The sequence below is a fragment of the Anabrus simplex genome, chromosome 3 (assembly GCF_040414725.1).
Source record: "Anabrus simplex isolate iqAnaSimp1 chromosome 3, ASM4041472v1, whole genome shotgun sequence".
In the NCBI taxonomy this organism is placed as follows: domain Eukaryota; kingdom Metazoa; phylum Arthropoda; class Insecta; order Orthoptera; family Tettigoniidae; genus Anabrus; species Anabrus simplex.
This window is the reverse complement of record NC_090267.1, coordinates 146,602,651-146,621,731: the sequence shown is the minus strand read 5'-3', so window position 1 is coordinate 146,621,731 and position 19,081 is coordinate 146,602,651. Positions and strand designations below refer to the sequence as shown.

At 37.9% G+C, this 19,081-nt stretch overlaps 1 protein-coding gene across 1 annotated transcript in view; it reads left to right on the top strand.

Moving 5' to 3' along the window:
• LOC136866091 (platelet-derived growth factor receptor alpha) overlaps positions 1 to 19,081 on the top strand; it is a 178,174-nt gene that overhangs the window by 102,590 nt on the left and 56,503 nt on the right. Inside the window, exons 9-10 of the mRNA XM_067142754.2 lie at positions 4,591 to 4,697; positions 17,491 to 17,651. Coding sequence (XP_066998855.2) covers positions 4,591 to 4,697; positions 17,491 to 17,651 — 268 coding nt within the window. The remainder of the gene's footprint in view (positions 1 to 4,590; positions 4,698 to 17,490; positions 17,652 to 19,081) is intronic.

Below are 19,081 nucleotides of genomic sequence, written 5' to 3'. Positions count from 1 at the left end.
ACCTTCAATAAGAAAATTTACAAACAAGCAGGTCTAGCGATGGGAGACCCGTTATCTGGAATACTAGCCGATATATACTTAGATAATCTCGAACATAGTAAGATTATTAATAACATCAATGGACTCTGTCTTTGGCATCGCTATGTTGATGATACCATAGCTATCATTGATAAACAAATCAACAACAGCAATAACATACTATCATTCCTCAACAACTTAGATAATAATATTAAATTCACTAAAGAAGATGAGTTCAATAACTCTTTGAACTTCTTAGATATCAAAATCACACGAGCATTGAACAAATTCGACTTCCAAATATACAGAAAACCCACCTTTTCTCCAACAACCATAAAAAATGATTCTTTACATCCCAACTCACATAAAAAAGCCACTTATCACAGTTTAATATATAGAGCATTAAAGATCCCTATGTCCTCTATTAATTTAAAGAAAGAATTACTATTCATCAAGGAAATAGCTAAATTCAATGGATTTAACACGAGTATGATTGATAAAATCATCAATAAAACCAAACTGAAACTAGCTACCAATTTAACTCCATTAAAACCCGTCAAACCAAAATACGCTAAATTCACGTTCACTAACCATAGCATTTACCCGATAACCAATTCATTAATGAAGCACGAAATAAAAATAGCCTACACAACAAAAAACACTAATCGTAATTTATTCTTCAATCACAACTCTATTAACATCACAGACAATAGTTACTCTGGATCAGGAATATACATATTGAAATGCTCTACATGTAATTTTTCTTATGTTGGCCAAACTGGCCGCAGCTTCTCTACCAGATACGCCGAGCATTACAATGCCCAAAGACACAACAAATTCTCTGCAATGGCCAACCATATGAGGGACACCGGGCATAAATTCACCACAATAGAACAAGACCTCCATATCCTAAAAAGAGTCGATAAAAGCAAACTCATGACAGGATATGAAAACTTATTTATTTTCCTCGACCAACATTTTAATAAAGATAAAAATCTAAATGACACTATTGATAAAAGAAAGCCCCTTGTATGAACAGATTCTTATTTTATTACGAGAATCAACTTCCCTCACCAACAAATTCTTAAAAATCTTCAACCTCACATCAATTAGAGTTCCCACCTCCCCTACAGCTAATATACCCCCCTCCCTTCCCCCCGCCGCTAATACCTCTAATTCAAATACAACCAATAAACCCATAGCCACACCCACCGTAACAACGCTCCCTCCAATAGCCTTACACCGTTACAACATGCGCAGTAATACACTCTCTTCCTTCCCTCCCACCAATAGCAGCCCCCTTCCAATAGTTACGTCAACGCAAACAGATCCCCCTCCAGCACAAAACTTCAGTTATAACACACGTAGCAAGAAGTCTACTGTTGCAAATACTTCTAACTCATAATATTACAAGCTATCTTTGTCACCGTCAAATGGTAAGTGCATACGATTCTACTTCTATATTTTTCAAATATCTTTTCACACAATTAACTCTACGTTTCTTGCTTCCATTTACAGATTCCACTTTTATATGCTTTTTCAACTAGAATATCTACAAACTCACAATTTACAACATTTGAACATCACTTCAAATTTTGAGATGGTCCATAGTGATCCTATTTGAAACTGTTCTTCAACTTCTATTCACCATCTTCATATCCTCAACGTGTTCTACAACTTCACCATATGCATCTGACTTTCGTCTGTTATCTTCAAGATCATGATTAACTTCGGATCTCTGACTAACTTTGACTTTCATTCTCTCTTCTTTACTTTGATTATATAAGATTTTTCGCCATCGTCTAATTATAACCGCCAGACTATCAACTTTACTTTTATGCAATCTTACTACTTGTTGTATAACAATCTGTTGTTTTATCCATTGTACTTATTTTAGCAGCCTTCTAATGTTAATTTTGTTAATACTTCCACTATTGTATCTCATCACATTGTATTTTCAAACCATCATTGTTATTTTTAATGTTATTTTACTTCAAATCTCTTCAAGATTTTAAAATTCATTTCATTACTACATGTTATTTAGACGCTTATTTTTAATTTAAGGTTAAGACTATGGCTGATGATGCCTTCAGGGAAGGCGAAACATGTACCACTATTAGCTAACAAATTTTATGTAAATCATCCAAGACGATTTTGTATTGATTAGGTGGTCTAATAAATAACTTAATGTTATTATTTCAATCAAATATCATCAATACGGACCAAAAATGATATTTATTACATGTAACACAGATGGATCCATTAAAGTGACTGTAGAACACAGGTGGGTCAATGTTTAAGGGAAAAGACGTTGAGGGCAAAGGGCTCTATTCAGGAGCAGAAATCAGGACATGAATTGGTAGAAATCGGTATGAGTCAGTGCAGGTAGAACAGCAGAGGGAAGATGAGAAACAGAGAACTGTTGCAGAGCGGGGGGAAAAAGTATGAAGAAAGGAAAAGGTAGGAAAGGGAAACGTAGAGTAGAGGATAAGAAAAGGGAGGTGGAGCAGGGTCATGGGAGGGATAAATAGGACGAAGAAGAAGATTTTACAGCTGTCAAGAAAGATAAGGAAGACTGGGAGGGGAGGGGATCAAAGGAGGTGGGTGGAGTTGAGGCTCTGGTTATGCGGGACTCCATTGTTAGGCATGTTGGGAAAGTGTGGAGGTAGGAGATTAGAGCTTTGTTCAGGAAGTAGGTTAAGGTAGATGCTGGGGAAGTAGAAGCAGAGGAGGGTAAGAATGAAGGAGGTAGTCCAGTTCAACAGCCCCTCATAATGGTACTTATCTCTAGGAAAGTAGAACCATGGTATTTCTCATGTAGCGGTACTAATCACAAATAACATAGACTCACGGCATTCCTCATATTGTCGACTGAAAAAAGACCTCAGCAGTGCTGTTGAGATGGACCGCAGACAATGGCATGACAATAAACGGGGTGAAAAGTCAGGTTGAGTGTTTGGGAAGAGGAAAAGTCCTCTCAGTTTTTATTACTGTGTTGATGGGATGAAAGTTCCTCATGGAGATTGCTGTAGGGGTTAACATAAGGAAAAATCTTCAGTGGAGTAATCAGATAATGGGGATTGTAAATAAAGGCTACACCTCTCTTCACATAATTACAAAGGTATTAAGGATTGTAGTAAGGATGTAAAGGAGAGGGTATATAAATCTCTGTTAAGACCACAATTAGATAATGGGTCCAGTTCTTGGAACCCTCACCAGGATTACCTGATTTGAATACTAAAAAAAAAAAAAAAAAAAAAAAAAAAAGCAGCTTGATGTTCTGGTTGATTCTCTACAAAGGAGTACTGTTATAAGAAAGGTTGCAATATTTCAGCTTGGAAGACTTGGGAGAAAGGAGACAACCTGTTTGACTAAGCGGTATCAGAGTTGTAAATGGAGAGATGGCACGGAATGTCATTATTTTAGTAGACGAATAAGTCTGAGTTATTTTTAAAAGGAGGATGGATCACGAAATGAAGATAAAATTTAAATTCAAAAAGACAGATTGGGGCAAACATTTGTTTGTAGGAAGAGAAGTTAGGGATTGGAATAATTTATCAACAGAGATGTTCAATAAATTTCCAAATTCTTTGAAATTTTTTGAGAAAGACTAGCTAAACAACTGATAGGGAATCTGCCATCTGGCTGACTGCCCTAAATGCACATCAATGATGATTTCATTTCATTTGACTTGATTGATTGATGCTCACTGGAAGAAAAAGAAACGTGAAGGACTCAAATGTTCCAAGTTCCTAAAACTTCATCATCATCTGGGTATCCTTCCAGCGTCCGGGTAGGACTTCCTAAAACTTATCAACAATAATATATGAACCAGCAGACTGTTATTGATAGTTGAGGTGTGCTCTGTCTCTTTGACTACTTCTCGTCTCCATAAATGGTATTACTGCTGCAAAATAAAATAACCTGTCTATATATGTTCTTCCTTTTTCTGATACTGTAAATATAATTTATCAACTAATGGTATCAGTTTGAAGAGAATTTTCTAACTTAACTGCATTTATCCATTGTAAGTTTTTTTACTCATTTCCAGATGTTACTTACTTTTGCCTTATCTAGGATTCACAATGGAGGTTAAAAAAAAAAAAATCAATCTTCTGAACTCGTCACATTATATTTCAAACTCTTAACGAACTCTTCCCAACAGTCTTGGTTTGCTTCTCGTATAAGGATTGCTTACATTTTGGAGATACTTTGTCTGGCACATACTTTCATACCACACTTTAGTCATAAGTGAATTGTATTCCTCTCCCTGCCAATTATTACTGGAGTTTACACAACCAACTGATAGTAGATAGGAAGTTTCGCTGCAATTATATATCACTTGTAATGTAGTGGGACAACACGTATGTATGAACAACAGACAGCTCAGTGTAAGTAAATAACCTAAAATATAGTCTATACACAATTGCAGAAAACTGATATATTTCTTTCTCTCTCAGTTGGACCATATTGTGGCATTTATCACTTATCAGGTTTAATATACTATAGCAATCTTCTTGTTAAACAATCAACTTACTTGCTAACTCTTAAATTTCTCCTCTTTTGTTTTAGGCCAAAAGCATCATTGGTATCATTTAGCAATAGTGGCTATGATAGCAGCTCTGTTTCATACCATGGCTCAGGAGAAAATTCTGAAACTGTTAGTATGATGCCAATGGGTAGGTAACGTTGTCCAACAAATTTTGACTTTACTTTAATTTTTTCCATTTGTGCTGTAGTATATCTGCTCCTTACTGTTGCCATCATATTACATATTTCATAAATTATACTGTACTTTTACCTTTCAGAGAGTCCTTATCTCTGGTGATGAGATATAGTGTTTGCAGTACACTATGTCTCTTGGTATGGCCTGGAACAAGTTTCTTATTTTCATTGACTTGTCTCAGTCTCATCTTTGACAATATGGAAGGAATGTAACACCATTCCCTAAAAGGGAAGTGCCACATCCTTCATGCTAAAACCTACGTATGTTTGGAAAGACTTTGGTGACATACGGTAACTGTTGAGTTACAAGAAGACTATATGCAAAAAGGTTATCCACCTGTTTCCACTGGAAGGCCCTGAAATCAAAGCTGGAGTCCTACAGTACATGTCCACATGTTGTCTTGTCTTGTCTTGCGGATATTTATTTGGGATTCAAAAGACTCTTTCCCAGTCACAAGATCAGTAATATATTACACTTATATCACAAAAACATACGTTTACAACACTAATGCCTGAGTTTAGCATGATCACACGTAGATAGATGCACTTAAAGAAGAAAAATTATATCGGGTATGAGGAGGTTCATGGAGGTAGTACATTCGGTACTGAGCAAGGACTCAAAGAACTTAGTAAGCTGGAATAGGAGTAACGTGTTACACTGTACAAGATCGGAAAATAAGAAGAACCTTGAGACAATATCTACTCACCAGGGACATGTAGAAGTGCCACCTCACAAACATGTTGGAACAAAAACAACTGCAAAACTAAATCATAATTACAATTTGATGTGAGTGTTATCAAGGTACTCGTTTAAAATAGTAATGATCGTAGGCGATGGTTGGTGCAACAAAACTGAAAGTCGTGTAGGGAAAGATACTTGAACTTTGAGTAATTTCTGCATTAAAATGGTCTGGTGATGTGCATATTGGGGGCAATGAAAAAACAGGTGGTCACTATCGCCCTCAGATTCTCCACAGGAACAAGTTGGGTCGTTCGTAATGTGAAATCGAGTTAAATATACTGGGGTTAAGGCATGATTAAAACGTAGTCGGATGATATTAGTAATGTGACGTCGTGTATACGTACCATTTGCAAACCACGGCAGTGTGGGAATACTCGGTTGAAGTTGATAGTAATATTGACCTTTCGTACGAGCAGATAATCGCCATTGTGTGCACCATGTGTGTTGAGCTGCAGTTTTGATATGTGGAAAGAAGTCGGGAATCGGAATTTTGATTTGTAATATATTCGCAGTATCTGCACTGGCGTCTTTCGCTGCTATATCGGCCATATCATTGCCTACGTGCCGATTATGCCCTTTAATCCATATTAGCGTTATAACAAAACCGGATGTTTCAAGTCGAAATAGAAGAGATTTGACTTCATAGACATATGTATTTGTATGAGGGGCGAGTGAATACAGAGCTTGTAAAACACTTTGGGAATCGCTGAATATATTTATTTTTTTGGATTGCAACTGTTGACCATATACAAGGGCTTGGTATATGGCATATAATTCTGCTGTAAAAATAGTTAAATTATTAGGTAACGGATATTTAAAGCTAATGAGTAGTTGTGGATCGTAAAATGCTGCTCCGACTCCAGTATTTGATTTTGACCCATCGGTAAATAGGTGGTAATCTGGTGTAGTTATGGAACTTTTAAATTTCTTATGAGCATATAATGTGGGATAAGGTGCAGACATTGATTGGATTGATGCATCAGAAGGGGCAATGATAATAGAAGGACGGAATGTTTGAATATCATAGTGGTATGAATACGTATTAATACGTGGTGTACGAAATATAGTCTCAGTAAGATGATGGATTTCAGCATAAGCCATATATATGGCGGGATACCGATGATTGGGAGGAGGACGTTGTTGATAATATTCATATAATAATTGTAATTTAGGGACAATAAGGGAGTTCGTTCTACTAATATGTTTAAGTAGGAATTTTTTGGAAAGTTTTATCCTGCGGATGTACAGTGGTTCTTCCGTAGTTTCTACTAATAAAGCGTTAGTTGGTGTTGTGCGGAGGGCACCCACACTGATACGTAGTGCTGAAAATTGGAGACGATCCAACGCTAATAAACTATGTTTAGAGGTTAAATCAATAATATGGGCGCTATAATCAAGTATGGACCGAATGGTTGCATGATATAGCTGGAGTGCTGACAAAGGGTCAGCACCCCATGCACGTTTCATTACCGTTCGTAAAATGGTGATATAACGATCAGATTTCCTAATAAGGTGTCGTATATGAGTTTGCCATGTGAGTTTTTGATCGATATATATTCCTAAATATAAGTGTTGGGAAACCAAGGGAATGCTATAGGTGTCAAAGTTAATAGGGCTTTTATCAAAGGTTCGTTTATGTGTAAAGATCATTGCTGCACATTTAGGTATAGAAAGGGCCGTTAGCCACTGAAAGACTAAACTTAAAACCTGAAATATTTTGTCTCTACAAAGGTCAATGTGGGAGTCAGCACAATAAATAACATAATCATCCGCGTAAGCTAGAATACGGGCGTGTGGTAGCACAAGAGATTCGAGCTCTTTCATGTAAAGGGCGAACAAAATTCCACTGAGTATCGATCCCTGTGGTAAACCTTGTGATGTGTAACGGCTATCAATTGTGTGTTGAGGAGATTTAATAGTTAACCGGCGGTTAGTAAATAGTTGATTTAAAATAGGAATGAATTGGAAGGGGATTCCAGCACTAAATAATTTCTCCCAGAGGATATGCAATAACACAGCATCATAGGCACCTTTAATATCCAAAAACACTGCTACGATAGATTGTTTCTGCCATTTTGCTAATAAGATGTCGAGTAAGAAAATAATGATAGGGTCTTGTGTACTATTACCCCGTCGAAAGGCAAACTGATACTTGGGTAATAACGAGTGATGTTCCAATACCCACGCCATTCGTTTCATAAGGATTTTACAAAAAACTTTGCGTATACACGATCCTAGAACTATGCCTCGGAAATTGTCAGGTTCAGTAGGTCGTTTTGTTGGTTTCAGGATGGGTGTGATGAAAAACTCGTTCCATGATGTTGGTACATGTAATGTCTCGAAAATACTATTATAATATTTGAGTAAATAAATTTGGACATGGGGGGGTAAGGCCTTGAGCATTTGATAAGTAATTGCATCAGGTCCTGGTGATGAGCTATTGACGGTACATAATACAGAGTGTAGTTCATTATATGTAATTGGATTCAAAAGGGAAATAAAAGAACAAGAGTTATTCTGTGAGGTGGGTAGAAAGAGTGGATTTACGGTAACAGGGGCAAGGGTGTATAAAAAGTCTTCTAGAACTTGTCACGGATAAGCAGAAGTTTGGTATTGGAAAGTTCTCGTGATCATGCGGATCGCGTTCCAAAATTTCGTTGCTGGAAGCTGTGGAGTTAATTGAGAAATAAAAGATTGCCAAGCTTTTCGCTTTTTTGCATTAAAGACGAGTTTTGTTTTCGCGATATGGTTTCGCAATTGAAAATAATGCTGCTGCGTCATCGATTGGCGATATTGTTTGAATAATTGTTTTCGCTTATGAATAAGATCGTGACATTCTTTGTCCCACCATTTTAGTTCGTATTGCTGTGGATGGGTCGTCACTTTTAATGGTCGGCACGGATGAAACATGTTTAAATATTGGGTTAAATAAGGGAGTAAAAGGGAAAAGGAAAGAGGGGACTTATGTTTCTGCTGCAAGATATAATTGAGGTATGATTGGTAATTAGAAACATTGAAGTTTTTATAAGATCGGACGTTACTTATACAAGAGGGTGCCTGAAACTGGGAATGTGGTGGGTGAATACCATACGTGATGAGAATGGGGAAATGGTCACTAGTGTGCGTATCAGATAATGTATGCCAGGTGGTGACAGGGGCCATAGTGGTGCGGCAGAAAGTAAGGTCTACTGCGCTGGGTGGAGATCCAGGCGGAGTTAGACGGGTCGGGGAGCCGTCATTTAAAAGAAACAAATTCTGATGAGTTGAAATAGTAAGTAAGTTGGAACCTTTGATTGTATCTACCATACATCCCCATTCAGTGTGGTGGCAATTAAAATCACCGAGAAGAAAAAGATGTGGAAATGTGTCAAATTGTTGGATAAAATGCATCCATTGGTTCTGAGTAATGTAAATGTGGGGAGGGCAATAGATGTTGATGAAACAGGTGTTATGGTGGACTATTCCTACAGCATAAGTATGCGGGATGATGTATTGTAAAGAGAAATGTGTAACTGATAAGGAAGTATGTACACATGTGGCAACTCCATCAAAGCCGTTACCATCATGTCGGAAAACTTGATAACCTCGTAATCGAAAAATGATATGCGGTTGAAACCACGTTTCTTGTAAACAGATGAAATGAGCTCGTGTTTTATTCAGCAAAATTTGTAACTCATGTCTTTTAGAGGCGGCACTTCGACAATTCCATTGAAGTAAAGTAATCATGCTAGTATGTTCATGATAGAGTCTCGTAGCTTATATAAGACATGATGAAGTTGAGGCTCATGACCCATACTTTGAATTAACATTACCAGCAATTGCTGGATTTCTTGTTGTAGGCGTTCCTTGGAAGGAGGATAATGTATATCTTGAGGGGTTGCAGAGGGTTGCTGCCTAGCAGATGTGGGCGCACTTGAGGGATATGCTATTGACAGAGGTTGTTGCATGGCACTCGTTGATGGAATCGAATGTACTGGAACTGACGGTTCGTTTCGCAGAATGGCCATGTATCCTTGATGGTCGAAACCGGGTTCGGGTGTAGGAGGGGGAGATTGCATGATTACTTGGGTGAACTTGCGCTTACGCGGATTGGGATTCGAAGGGGATGGGGGATTTGACGATAGAGGAGGGAACTGAAGGTCTTGTTGCTCGGAATGATAAATGGGGAGGGCGATTCGGGCTTTGGCTTCGGGAAAGGATATGTGTTCAGTACTCATTAATTTTTTAATGGTGACCTGATATTTGTGTTCTGGACAAATTGATGAACCTGTGACATGGTTTTTTTTACAGTACGCACATTGCGTAAATTGCTCCGTACATGCCTGGGTTTCATGTTGTTGAGCACATTTCCCACAACGAGCATTTTTCGCTTGGCATTGTCGAATAGTGTGGCCATATCGCTGGCATTTGCGACAGTGAATGGGTGAAAAGATGTAGGGTTCAACTTCCATGTACACCTTATATAAGGCGACATGGGAGGGTAATGTTTGTGATCTGAAAACAATTTTTACTGAACCCGTAGGCAGATATTGGGTTTCCCCATCTTGGACGGCACGGTGATTAAGTTGTTGCACACTTTTCACTGGTGCCTCGGATTCCAGGTACTGTAATATGTCATCATTCGATAAACCCTTTTCAACTCCGCGAATAATGCCGACTCTTAACACTTGTGGGGATGGGATGTACGCTTTAATTTTGAGGGTTTCAAGCATAGGATTACTTAGAAATGCTATTGCTTGAGAAGCCGTATGAAAGGTAACTTGTAGTCGATTACGTCCTTTACGTTGGATCGATTTTACATTGAGTGTGGTTTCATAAAAACGGCGACCAAGTGCCATAGGATGTAAATTGCCGATGTTTTGCTCGTTTATGGATTCAACAAACACAAAGAAAGGTCCATGATGAAATCGATTATAATATTCTGGTGTAGGAGCCACTTGGGGCGTCTCGGATTGATTGTTAGATTGTTCAGAATTAGCACGGTCTACCACTTCGGTATTACGTCTCTGTACATCAGATTCAGTGGACTGAGAATCTTGCTGTCGTGTCGTATTACTGGATGAATTGGTTATGGGTTCTTCTTCCATAGGTACTACGATTTCACGCTCCACTCGTAAGGAATTCCCAGTTAGCGCCGACGTTCCTCCACTGTCGGTCTCCATTGCTTGGCACTCCCGCACCACACTCGAACGAAAACACAAGTGGTTACCACTACCGCGCACCTCTAACTCGCACAAGTAGAGTAGTGTACCGTATCACTGTCACTGCGTGACTGATGTCCACATGTTAATGCTGCATATATGGGCATCTCTGCCTCACTGTCAATTGTCCACTTGTGTTACCAACTTTGACTCACAATTCTCTGCTCGCCACTCCTTTACTGGCTTTCTCACAGTGAGGGCTATACAATCCAATCTGTAGTGACTTGTATCACTTTCCTATTATTTATATAGTCAATTCTTCTTCTTCTTCTTCTTCTTCTTCTTCTTCTTCTTCTTCTTCTTCTTCTTCTTCTTCTTCTTCTTCTTCATATTCCTTTATAGATGCATGGTGGCTATAATGTTTTCATTATGGTACACTGGCACGTAGTAATGCTCCTTGCCATCAACTACGGTGTTCAGCCAACCAAGTTGCTAGCTCTAAGTTGGTGTTCAGCAGAGTTCCTGAGGTCAGTTCAATGACTGGCCTGCCGCATCATCGCTTCATGTAGGACTTCCCCTGGATCACAAGTGTGTCCACGTGAGAACTGCGAGTAATATGCCCCAAAAAAATGTGAAAATTCTTTTGTGTATCAAGTTTGACGATCTTGGTTGTGGTCAGAATTCGGGGGGTTTATTTTACGGCTTTGCAGTGGAAACAGGCAGCAAATATTTTTTGCAAGTGTTCTGCTCGTAGTACAGTAGTTATGTGACCAAAGTTTGAAAGTAGATTTCAGCATGAAGGTTGTGACTCTTCCCTTGTTAGGAAGCCAGTCCCTGTGATGATTAGTGTGAGGAATAGTATGGCTTGTAGGATCAGTCGGTGTACTACCTCACTTCTAATTTTCCTAGTGTGCCTCTTCATATGATGGCTGCTGGCAGAACTGTTGGGGATCCAACCAGCCTTCAGGCTGATACATACATACATACATACATACATACATACATACATACATACATACATACATACATACATACATACATACATACATACATACATACATACATACATACATACATACATACATGCGCACCCTCCATATACAAGTTTCCTACATGGTACTCTCAGACAAATTTTTCTTAGATCTCTGCAAAGAGTATAATAATCTGTAGGGCATCCTTTCTGGAACTCTTGGTAATGCAAAGAAAATGCCATATGTTGTCTTAGAAGAAATGCAAGTAAAGATGTGAAGAAAATTTCATGGAATTCTGGAAAAGAACATGGTATATAACAGCTTTACAACAGTGATTCAGATTGTCAGCAGTGAACTCTCTTGAAAAAATTTCTCTCAATTATCTCTTACTGAACTATGTACCCAGCCCTTCTCATAAATGAGAATTATTTTGTATACAATACCGTTTTTTTCCAGTTACAGACAAAATTCAAAACTTATTCGTCTACTAAAGTCTTCACACCATCTGTCCACTGACAGCTCGAAACATACCATTTTGTCAAGCAGCTCGTCTCCTTTCTCCCAAGTCTTCCCAGCCAAAACTTTGCATGACCAGATGTGTCAGTAGTGTCCACTAAATAAATATCACCTGTTTTAGTGATAACTATAAGGCATATTATATGTTCATTGTGAGCATTTCACCAACCACCAAACCCTAGACACACATTTTGAATTTTTAGAATAACAAAACAAGAATTTATTTTCCTCTTTGTAAATAATTTCCAATGAAGACCCACAGATTTCCTTCCTGTTTGGAGGGATGTAACCTGTGTGAAGTGTTACATAAGTCACACAAATTAAGGATGTTCAATACTGCGCAAATCAGTATTTGTTACGAATATAAAACAAGCTACTTGCTTATATAAAGATTTCTTCTACTTTGGTGAACTTGCAGCATTTTTCTTCTTACCCTGAAAGTATTCCATCTTTTTTTTTGTTTATATTTTAGAAGAAGATGCTGCAAAAGTGGTTGTGGGAGTGATGATAGCATAAATGAATATACTTGGCCTAGGAGTGCCTGTTGAAGTTGTAGCTGAAATGGTATCTGAAAAAATATCAAGTTCATGTCACTAATGTCATTCCATGCCATCTTGCCACTGACAGCTCGGAACATACCACTTAGTCGAGCAGCTCGTCTTCTTTCTCCCAATTCTTCCCAGCCCAAACTAGTACCCATTCTACAAGGCCTTTGGTAAAAACAAAAGGTTAACTTACTGGCCTAAAACCCGAAATGGAAAGGAGGCGATCTCTTGCACTCCTAGAAATTTACATTAAATGCATAAAACCCTATTTGGGCTTATGGCCCGAAGTTACAGAGCCTAACCCTATACTACTGAGGTGACTAGATAGAGAAACATATTTAGATTGCAGAAATTACAAGATAGAAAAAGTTACAAAGTCATAGTCACCTCAAAATCAAGTTAAGAAGGAATACAAGAGGGTACCTCACCCTCTATTCCCTGATTTCCGATAAGTTCTTTCAACTAGTTTGAAATTACATTTAGAGTTTGAAATTCACGTTTTTAGAAAATGAGGTTTCATTACTAAAGATCTGAAACCTTCCCCTCGAGCTAGTTTTCAAAGACTATCACATGCTTATACTGAATCTGCTCTTACCTTGAGTTGGTAGACCTCCCGAAGATGGATGAGGCACCTCTGCCTTCCTTATAAACACTCCCTAGACTGGAGCGATCCCTGAGACAACCTGGTCCAAAAATGTGCCAGCATTTACACCCAAGGGGAAAGTTACAGAAAACTCTGGGCTAAGGCCCAACACACTCCCAATTCTTATTATAAAATCAAATAAACACCAGAAAATTTTGTTTAGTAGAACAATAAATGTACAACATTTTTCATTGGCGGGAAGAGATAGAAGTGTTGATAACTTTTGAACATCGGTGAACTGACGACCACTGATGAAGGGAATGGATGACTTCCCAAAACATGTATGGTAAAATAAATAGTTTTCTTTCATTATAAGGTGTATTGACAAGGCAGATTCAAGTAAAACTATTTTAAATAGTTTTGTAATTGATTCAGATGCCTCCGACAAACATCCTGATGGAATATTTTTTGTTCCTGAGTGAGGAAACGAGGAACCCACAAGGCAGACAATTTCTGAAGATTGAGTTCATCATTAATGATGGCTTGAACACTTCCAAAGCTTATTTCTAAGAGTGAAGCAATTTCAGAAATGTTTTTTGCGCCAATCTTCTTCAATAAGATCACTTAGAGCACGAATGTTGTCTGCGGTCATCTTAGGTGGGGTTCGTTTTCCACTTCTTCTCGTCCTGCCAGAAATTGTTTGTGCCATTCATACACCTGGGTCTTTGAAAGAGTTGTGTCCCCAAACTGTGCACCGGAGCCTTCTCAAAATTACCATAGCTTTGGTGCCTTCTTTCGCCAGAAACTTTATGTTGATGCGCTGCGCAACGGATGTGTGTACCTGTTGTTCACTCATGGCATATTGAAGCAAACAGTCGCTCTGTGGTATGTGACGCATCAAGACCCCTACTTTGGACATCCCCACCAACATCCTCTCAAAGCCCCACCCATTTCCGTTTGCTACCGGAGCCCCTAATTTTAAATTCCGGTTTATATTTAATGCACCTAATATTTAACATCTCTTTAATACAGAGATATTGTAATACCAGGATTTCGCTGAGATAAAGGGGTTGTTTAACATGTCTGTAAATCTACCAACATGAATTTTGTAGGTATAAGCACTCTTAAATGTTAACCAATTGTGCTGGGATTCAATCAGCCACCTTGAACACAAAACGAAAAGTAACTGGCCATCAGTACAATCAATCTCAATTGACAAATTTCATTGTAATGGTCCATAGCTCAACAACAAACACACAGTCAGTACACAAACTCAAATCAAGCTACAATCAGCCACTTACTGTCTTTAACAAAGTTTTTACAAAGAATGAGTGTACTCTAGTCATTCCTTTAAGTGTGCATTTAAAATATTTTTAAGAAATTTTATAGAATGTAACCAAAACAAACTGTCGCACAGACATTTTCTAAACATTCCTCAGAACACAAGTTGATGTACTCAATAGTATTCAATGTATTCAATAGTGATATTCAATAGTGATTTTTTTTTTTTAGTTATTATTTTTACGAAGATTCTACGGCTGAAGAAGTCTTCCAGTAAGACAAAACATGCGTGATATTATGCTTAGACATTAAAATTACATGTATTTTCACTTCTTAAGTGATGTGTATTGATTAGGTGGACACTTTAAATAAAATAAAATAATAACCAGTCTCTGTATCTCTTTTCTTCACTTACTGGCTTGTTTAATACAAAACCTTATGGTACCAGTATATTGTAACAGGAACGCCTGTACTTTAACTTTATCGGAGAGCATGGATTGACGCCAGGGTGTGTACGGTCCATGCTAGGAACCACAGAGAGAAGGGTATTTGAATAAGTCCTTTTGAAATTTAATTCTTTGTTTATTTAAGTTAGACAAGAAATATATCAGCCTCTACAGATGTGAAGGATGGATTTGAGAAAGTCCAAACAGTGGTTGGAAGTGACGCTGTCTCTCGGCATCGGAGAAATCTCGCGTTGCCGGACACCCTCTCCCTCACCATAGATCTCCTCTCAGCACCATGGCACCACGTTATCCCATGGTGGTTGATAGGTTTTGAAGGTCTGATGAGAATCGGGATAGAATTCGAGAGTCTGTAGCCTGAAGATTGATTACGTGCAATGTGGAATTATTGATTTAGCATTTAATTCCACTTCAGTTCCATGAAGGGAGTAAAGAAGTGTATTGGCATCACACAGAATGTCAATGAGATCTGGTATGACACTTCTTTTCTGCACTCCACATTTTGTGAATTAGGAACTTCACTGAATATTACTACTCAACACAGTTCGTAGAATTTACAAGTTCTACAGCTCATAACAAAAGAAGAAGATTAATACAGTTCAAAGTAATCTAAATGATTGTCATTCAATGCACTTGTCAACGTAACTCAAGTTAATAGAATATCACAGTTCATAATGAAAGAAGAAGATTAACACAGTTCAACATAAATGAAATGATTGTCGTTCAGTGCATTGTTCTAGTGCACCAAGCCTACTTAGCGAACACAGTTCAAAAACCTCGACTCTGTTCTGTCACTAAGGCACAGTCTCATGAAAATAAATTCTGTTATTAAAGTATAGTTTTTACAAAATAAATTCTGTCACTAAGGCAGAGTCTTATTGACCTAAATTCTGTTATTAAAGTACAGTTTTCACGAAATAAATTAAGGCACAGTCTTATGAACCTAAAAGGCATAACATAGTTAGAAGGAAAGAAATTAACACTGTCCAACAAATAAACAACACAGTATTTAGAAATTATTATGATATGGTTCGTTGTGAAAAACTGACATGAGCCATATGGTCTCATTTGTAACTGTACTATCACTTCCCTGAATATGTATAATAACATGACGGTAAACTATTATGTAATGGTCCGTTATTGGACATTATAAATTTTCCACCTAACTCATTCTTGGTTGCCTGCGTTTCGCCCTCGTGTGCTAAGTGGGGCTCATCAGTTGCTACTTAGCACACCTACCAAGACACAAGGCTAGTGCACACCGTGGAGGCCACTGCATAGGTTACTTGAAGCCACCAGCAGTGCCAATGCACTATGGGAGACTGTTTCTCACCTCCAAAAATGGATGCCTGCCTGGCCATCAGATGATATAGATATTGATTCCCATAGGGAACATGAAATATTTGCCCTGAATGAGTAAATTTATAATACCAATATAATGGTCCGTTATTGGACATTATAAATTTTCCACCTAACTCATTCTTGGTTGCCTGCGTTTCGCCCTCGTGTGCTAAGTTGGGCTCATCAGTTGGTACTTAGCACACCTACCAAGACACAAGGCTAGTGCATACCGTGGAGGCCACTGCATAGGCTACTTGAAGCCACCAGCAATGCCAATGCACTATGGGAGACTATTTCTCACTTCCAAAAATTTTTGCTAAGTACCAACTGATGAGCCCAACTTAGCACACGAGGGCGAAACGCAGGCATCCAAGAATGATTTAGGTGGAAAATTTATAATGTCCAATAACGGACCATTATATTGGTATTATAAATTTACTCATTCAGGGCAAATATTTCATGTTCCCTATGGGAATCAACATCTATATAAACTATTATGTAGCAAGTCTGCCCAGTTTATGCAAGTTGATAATAATCTATGATTATTCACTCAGAGAATTTAGTTGCATTCTCAAGGATGTTAATTACTTGAACTGTTCAAGTTTTAATACACAAGTCTATCAGCTGCTGATGACTCAAAATATTATATCACTTCACATCTCGCACAAAAATAGAGTTCAAAGTTTCCACCTTCAACACTTAGAAATTTGTACGTCCACAGACGTGAACATTTGTACTTTCTGTAAACACAACTACCGTCGGCAGTCTGCCGAACAGAGTAAAGATCTCTGACCGATGTCTTCCACAGCTGTTCGATGGCAACATCATATGTCCTTGGCTGGCTTTCCATCAGCGAGCGGGTTGCATGCATAGCTGCTACATCCGTCACCTGTACACAAGCGGTCTTTTCAAACCTCTCGTACAGCTGTTGTTACAAGTTACGCTTGCATGCACCAGAAATACTTTGATAATGAATGTCGCTGTGACATTTCATTTCATACCAAATACATTTCTGAAACCCTAATAATTCATGCTGACCTGTTCAGAAAGCACTCACTATACAACTACATAGGTATTACTGAAGTGTGTAGTGGGTAACATATTTTCTATAAATGCAGTTTGATTGGAATAACCTCTCTAAATTATTTTCTAATTTTTCACAGGTGAAACAAGCAGTGGCAGTGGCAGTGGCAGTGCTCAGCCTGAGTGGCGCTCCAACTACAAGAGTGACTACAGGGGTAAAGTGCGGCCAATAACTACACAGGACCTCATATGCTGGTCCTTCCAAATTGCTAGAGGGATGGAGTACCTTGTAAGTCGAAAGGTAAGAATTACATGAAGTATATTAAAGGTGGTACTGGTACTTCTCAGGAAAACTGTTCATATTTTGGGTTAATTCTGTCTTCCCTGGTGAAGTAAAAACACATTCACTTTTCTATTCTGATACCAACCCTACCTTCATTAAAGGCCAAGGACGTGGACTACTGTATATTGGCTACATATAGTCGCCGGCATCATTAGCTATTAACTTTGGGGAAGCATCCTAAATGTCACATGCAGAAATTATTTTTTACTGCAAGTATAGTTTTTATTTGTAAAAGGTACTATTTTAACTTATGTGCCAGAAAAAAGCTTTTTTTTTTTCATAAAATTACAGGTAGCTACACTAAGTAGGCCTGCCAAACAGGTTCTGCAAATTCGACTATTGTACTTGAAATGATAAACACAACACGTTATTTTGACAATATAATACACATTTGATTGAAAAATAATAAATTTACTGACAAACCCCATATTATATCAGCCTACAGTAATCTAAATTGCCAATGCAACAGCAACTGGGTCCTCCTTCTATTGCTCTACGAAAGAAAAGTCGTAGACACTTTTTTGTCAACATTGTCTAAGTGGTCTTGGCGTGTGTAGGAAACTGCCAAATGAATTAGTCTTTTTTTAGTCATAGTAGAAAACAAATACATCTTTAGGTGGCAAAGTGTAATGAAACTTCTTTCTACTTCACAGCTTGAATTTACCAACAGCATTGAAGAACAAATAGAATCTTAACATCATGAGATTAACAGTGCATTTGGGTACAATGTTAATTTACTAATGTGTAATTAGTGACTCTGAAATTACTGTATATGTATGTACCAACTGTTAACAGGTAAATCTTATGAACTTTTTCTTGAAGTAAAAAGTAAAACCTTCCATTATTCATTCATATGGAAATGGCAGGTTGTTTAGTGGAGGAGTATTCTTGTAGAATATGACCAAATATGACTGGAATGTTTTTGAATGGGATGTGATACTTAAGTGACATAATCACATATTGCCCACCCTGTCAAAACATATAGAACATTTTATTTGGAAAATCAAGTCTATGTAGCTCGAATACTAAGTTAAAATGTTGGTCCTGTATATTAAGATCACTATATTATTAGACACATAAAACTACAAGCTTGCTTTTTTCAGTGCTATTGTGGGGTTTGATTGAGATATGGGAAAAGTTTTGTTGTGATGAAAATCATGAATTTTGCAACAGGAGCATGTTGTTTTCGCATGTGAAAACACAGTTGAAATAATATATAACCAATTTGTGTCTAGTCCATGGCTAAATTTATTGCATGCCATATTTTGGAACAAGGGGCTTTCTGCTAATTTAAACATATCAAGATTTTCATATTGTTCTACAGATTTTGATGTATATTAGTGTGTCTGTCTCTTACTCAGAGGCCCTGGGTTTGATTCCTGGGCTGT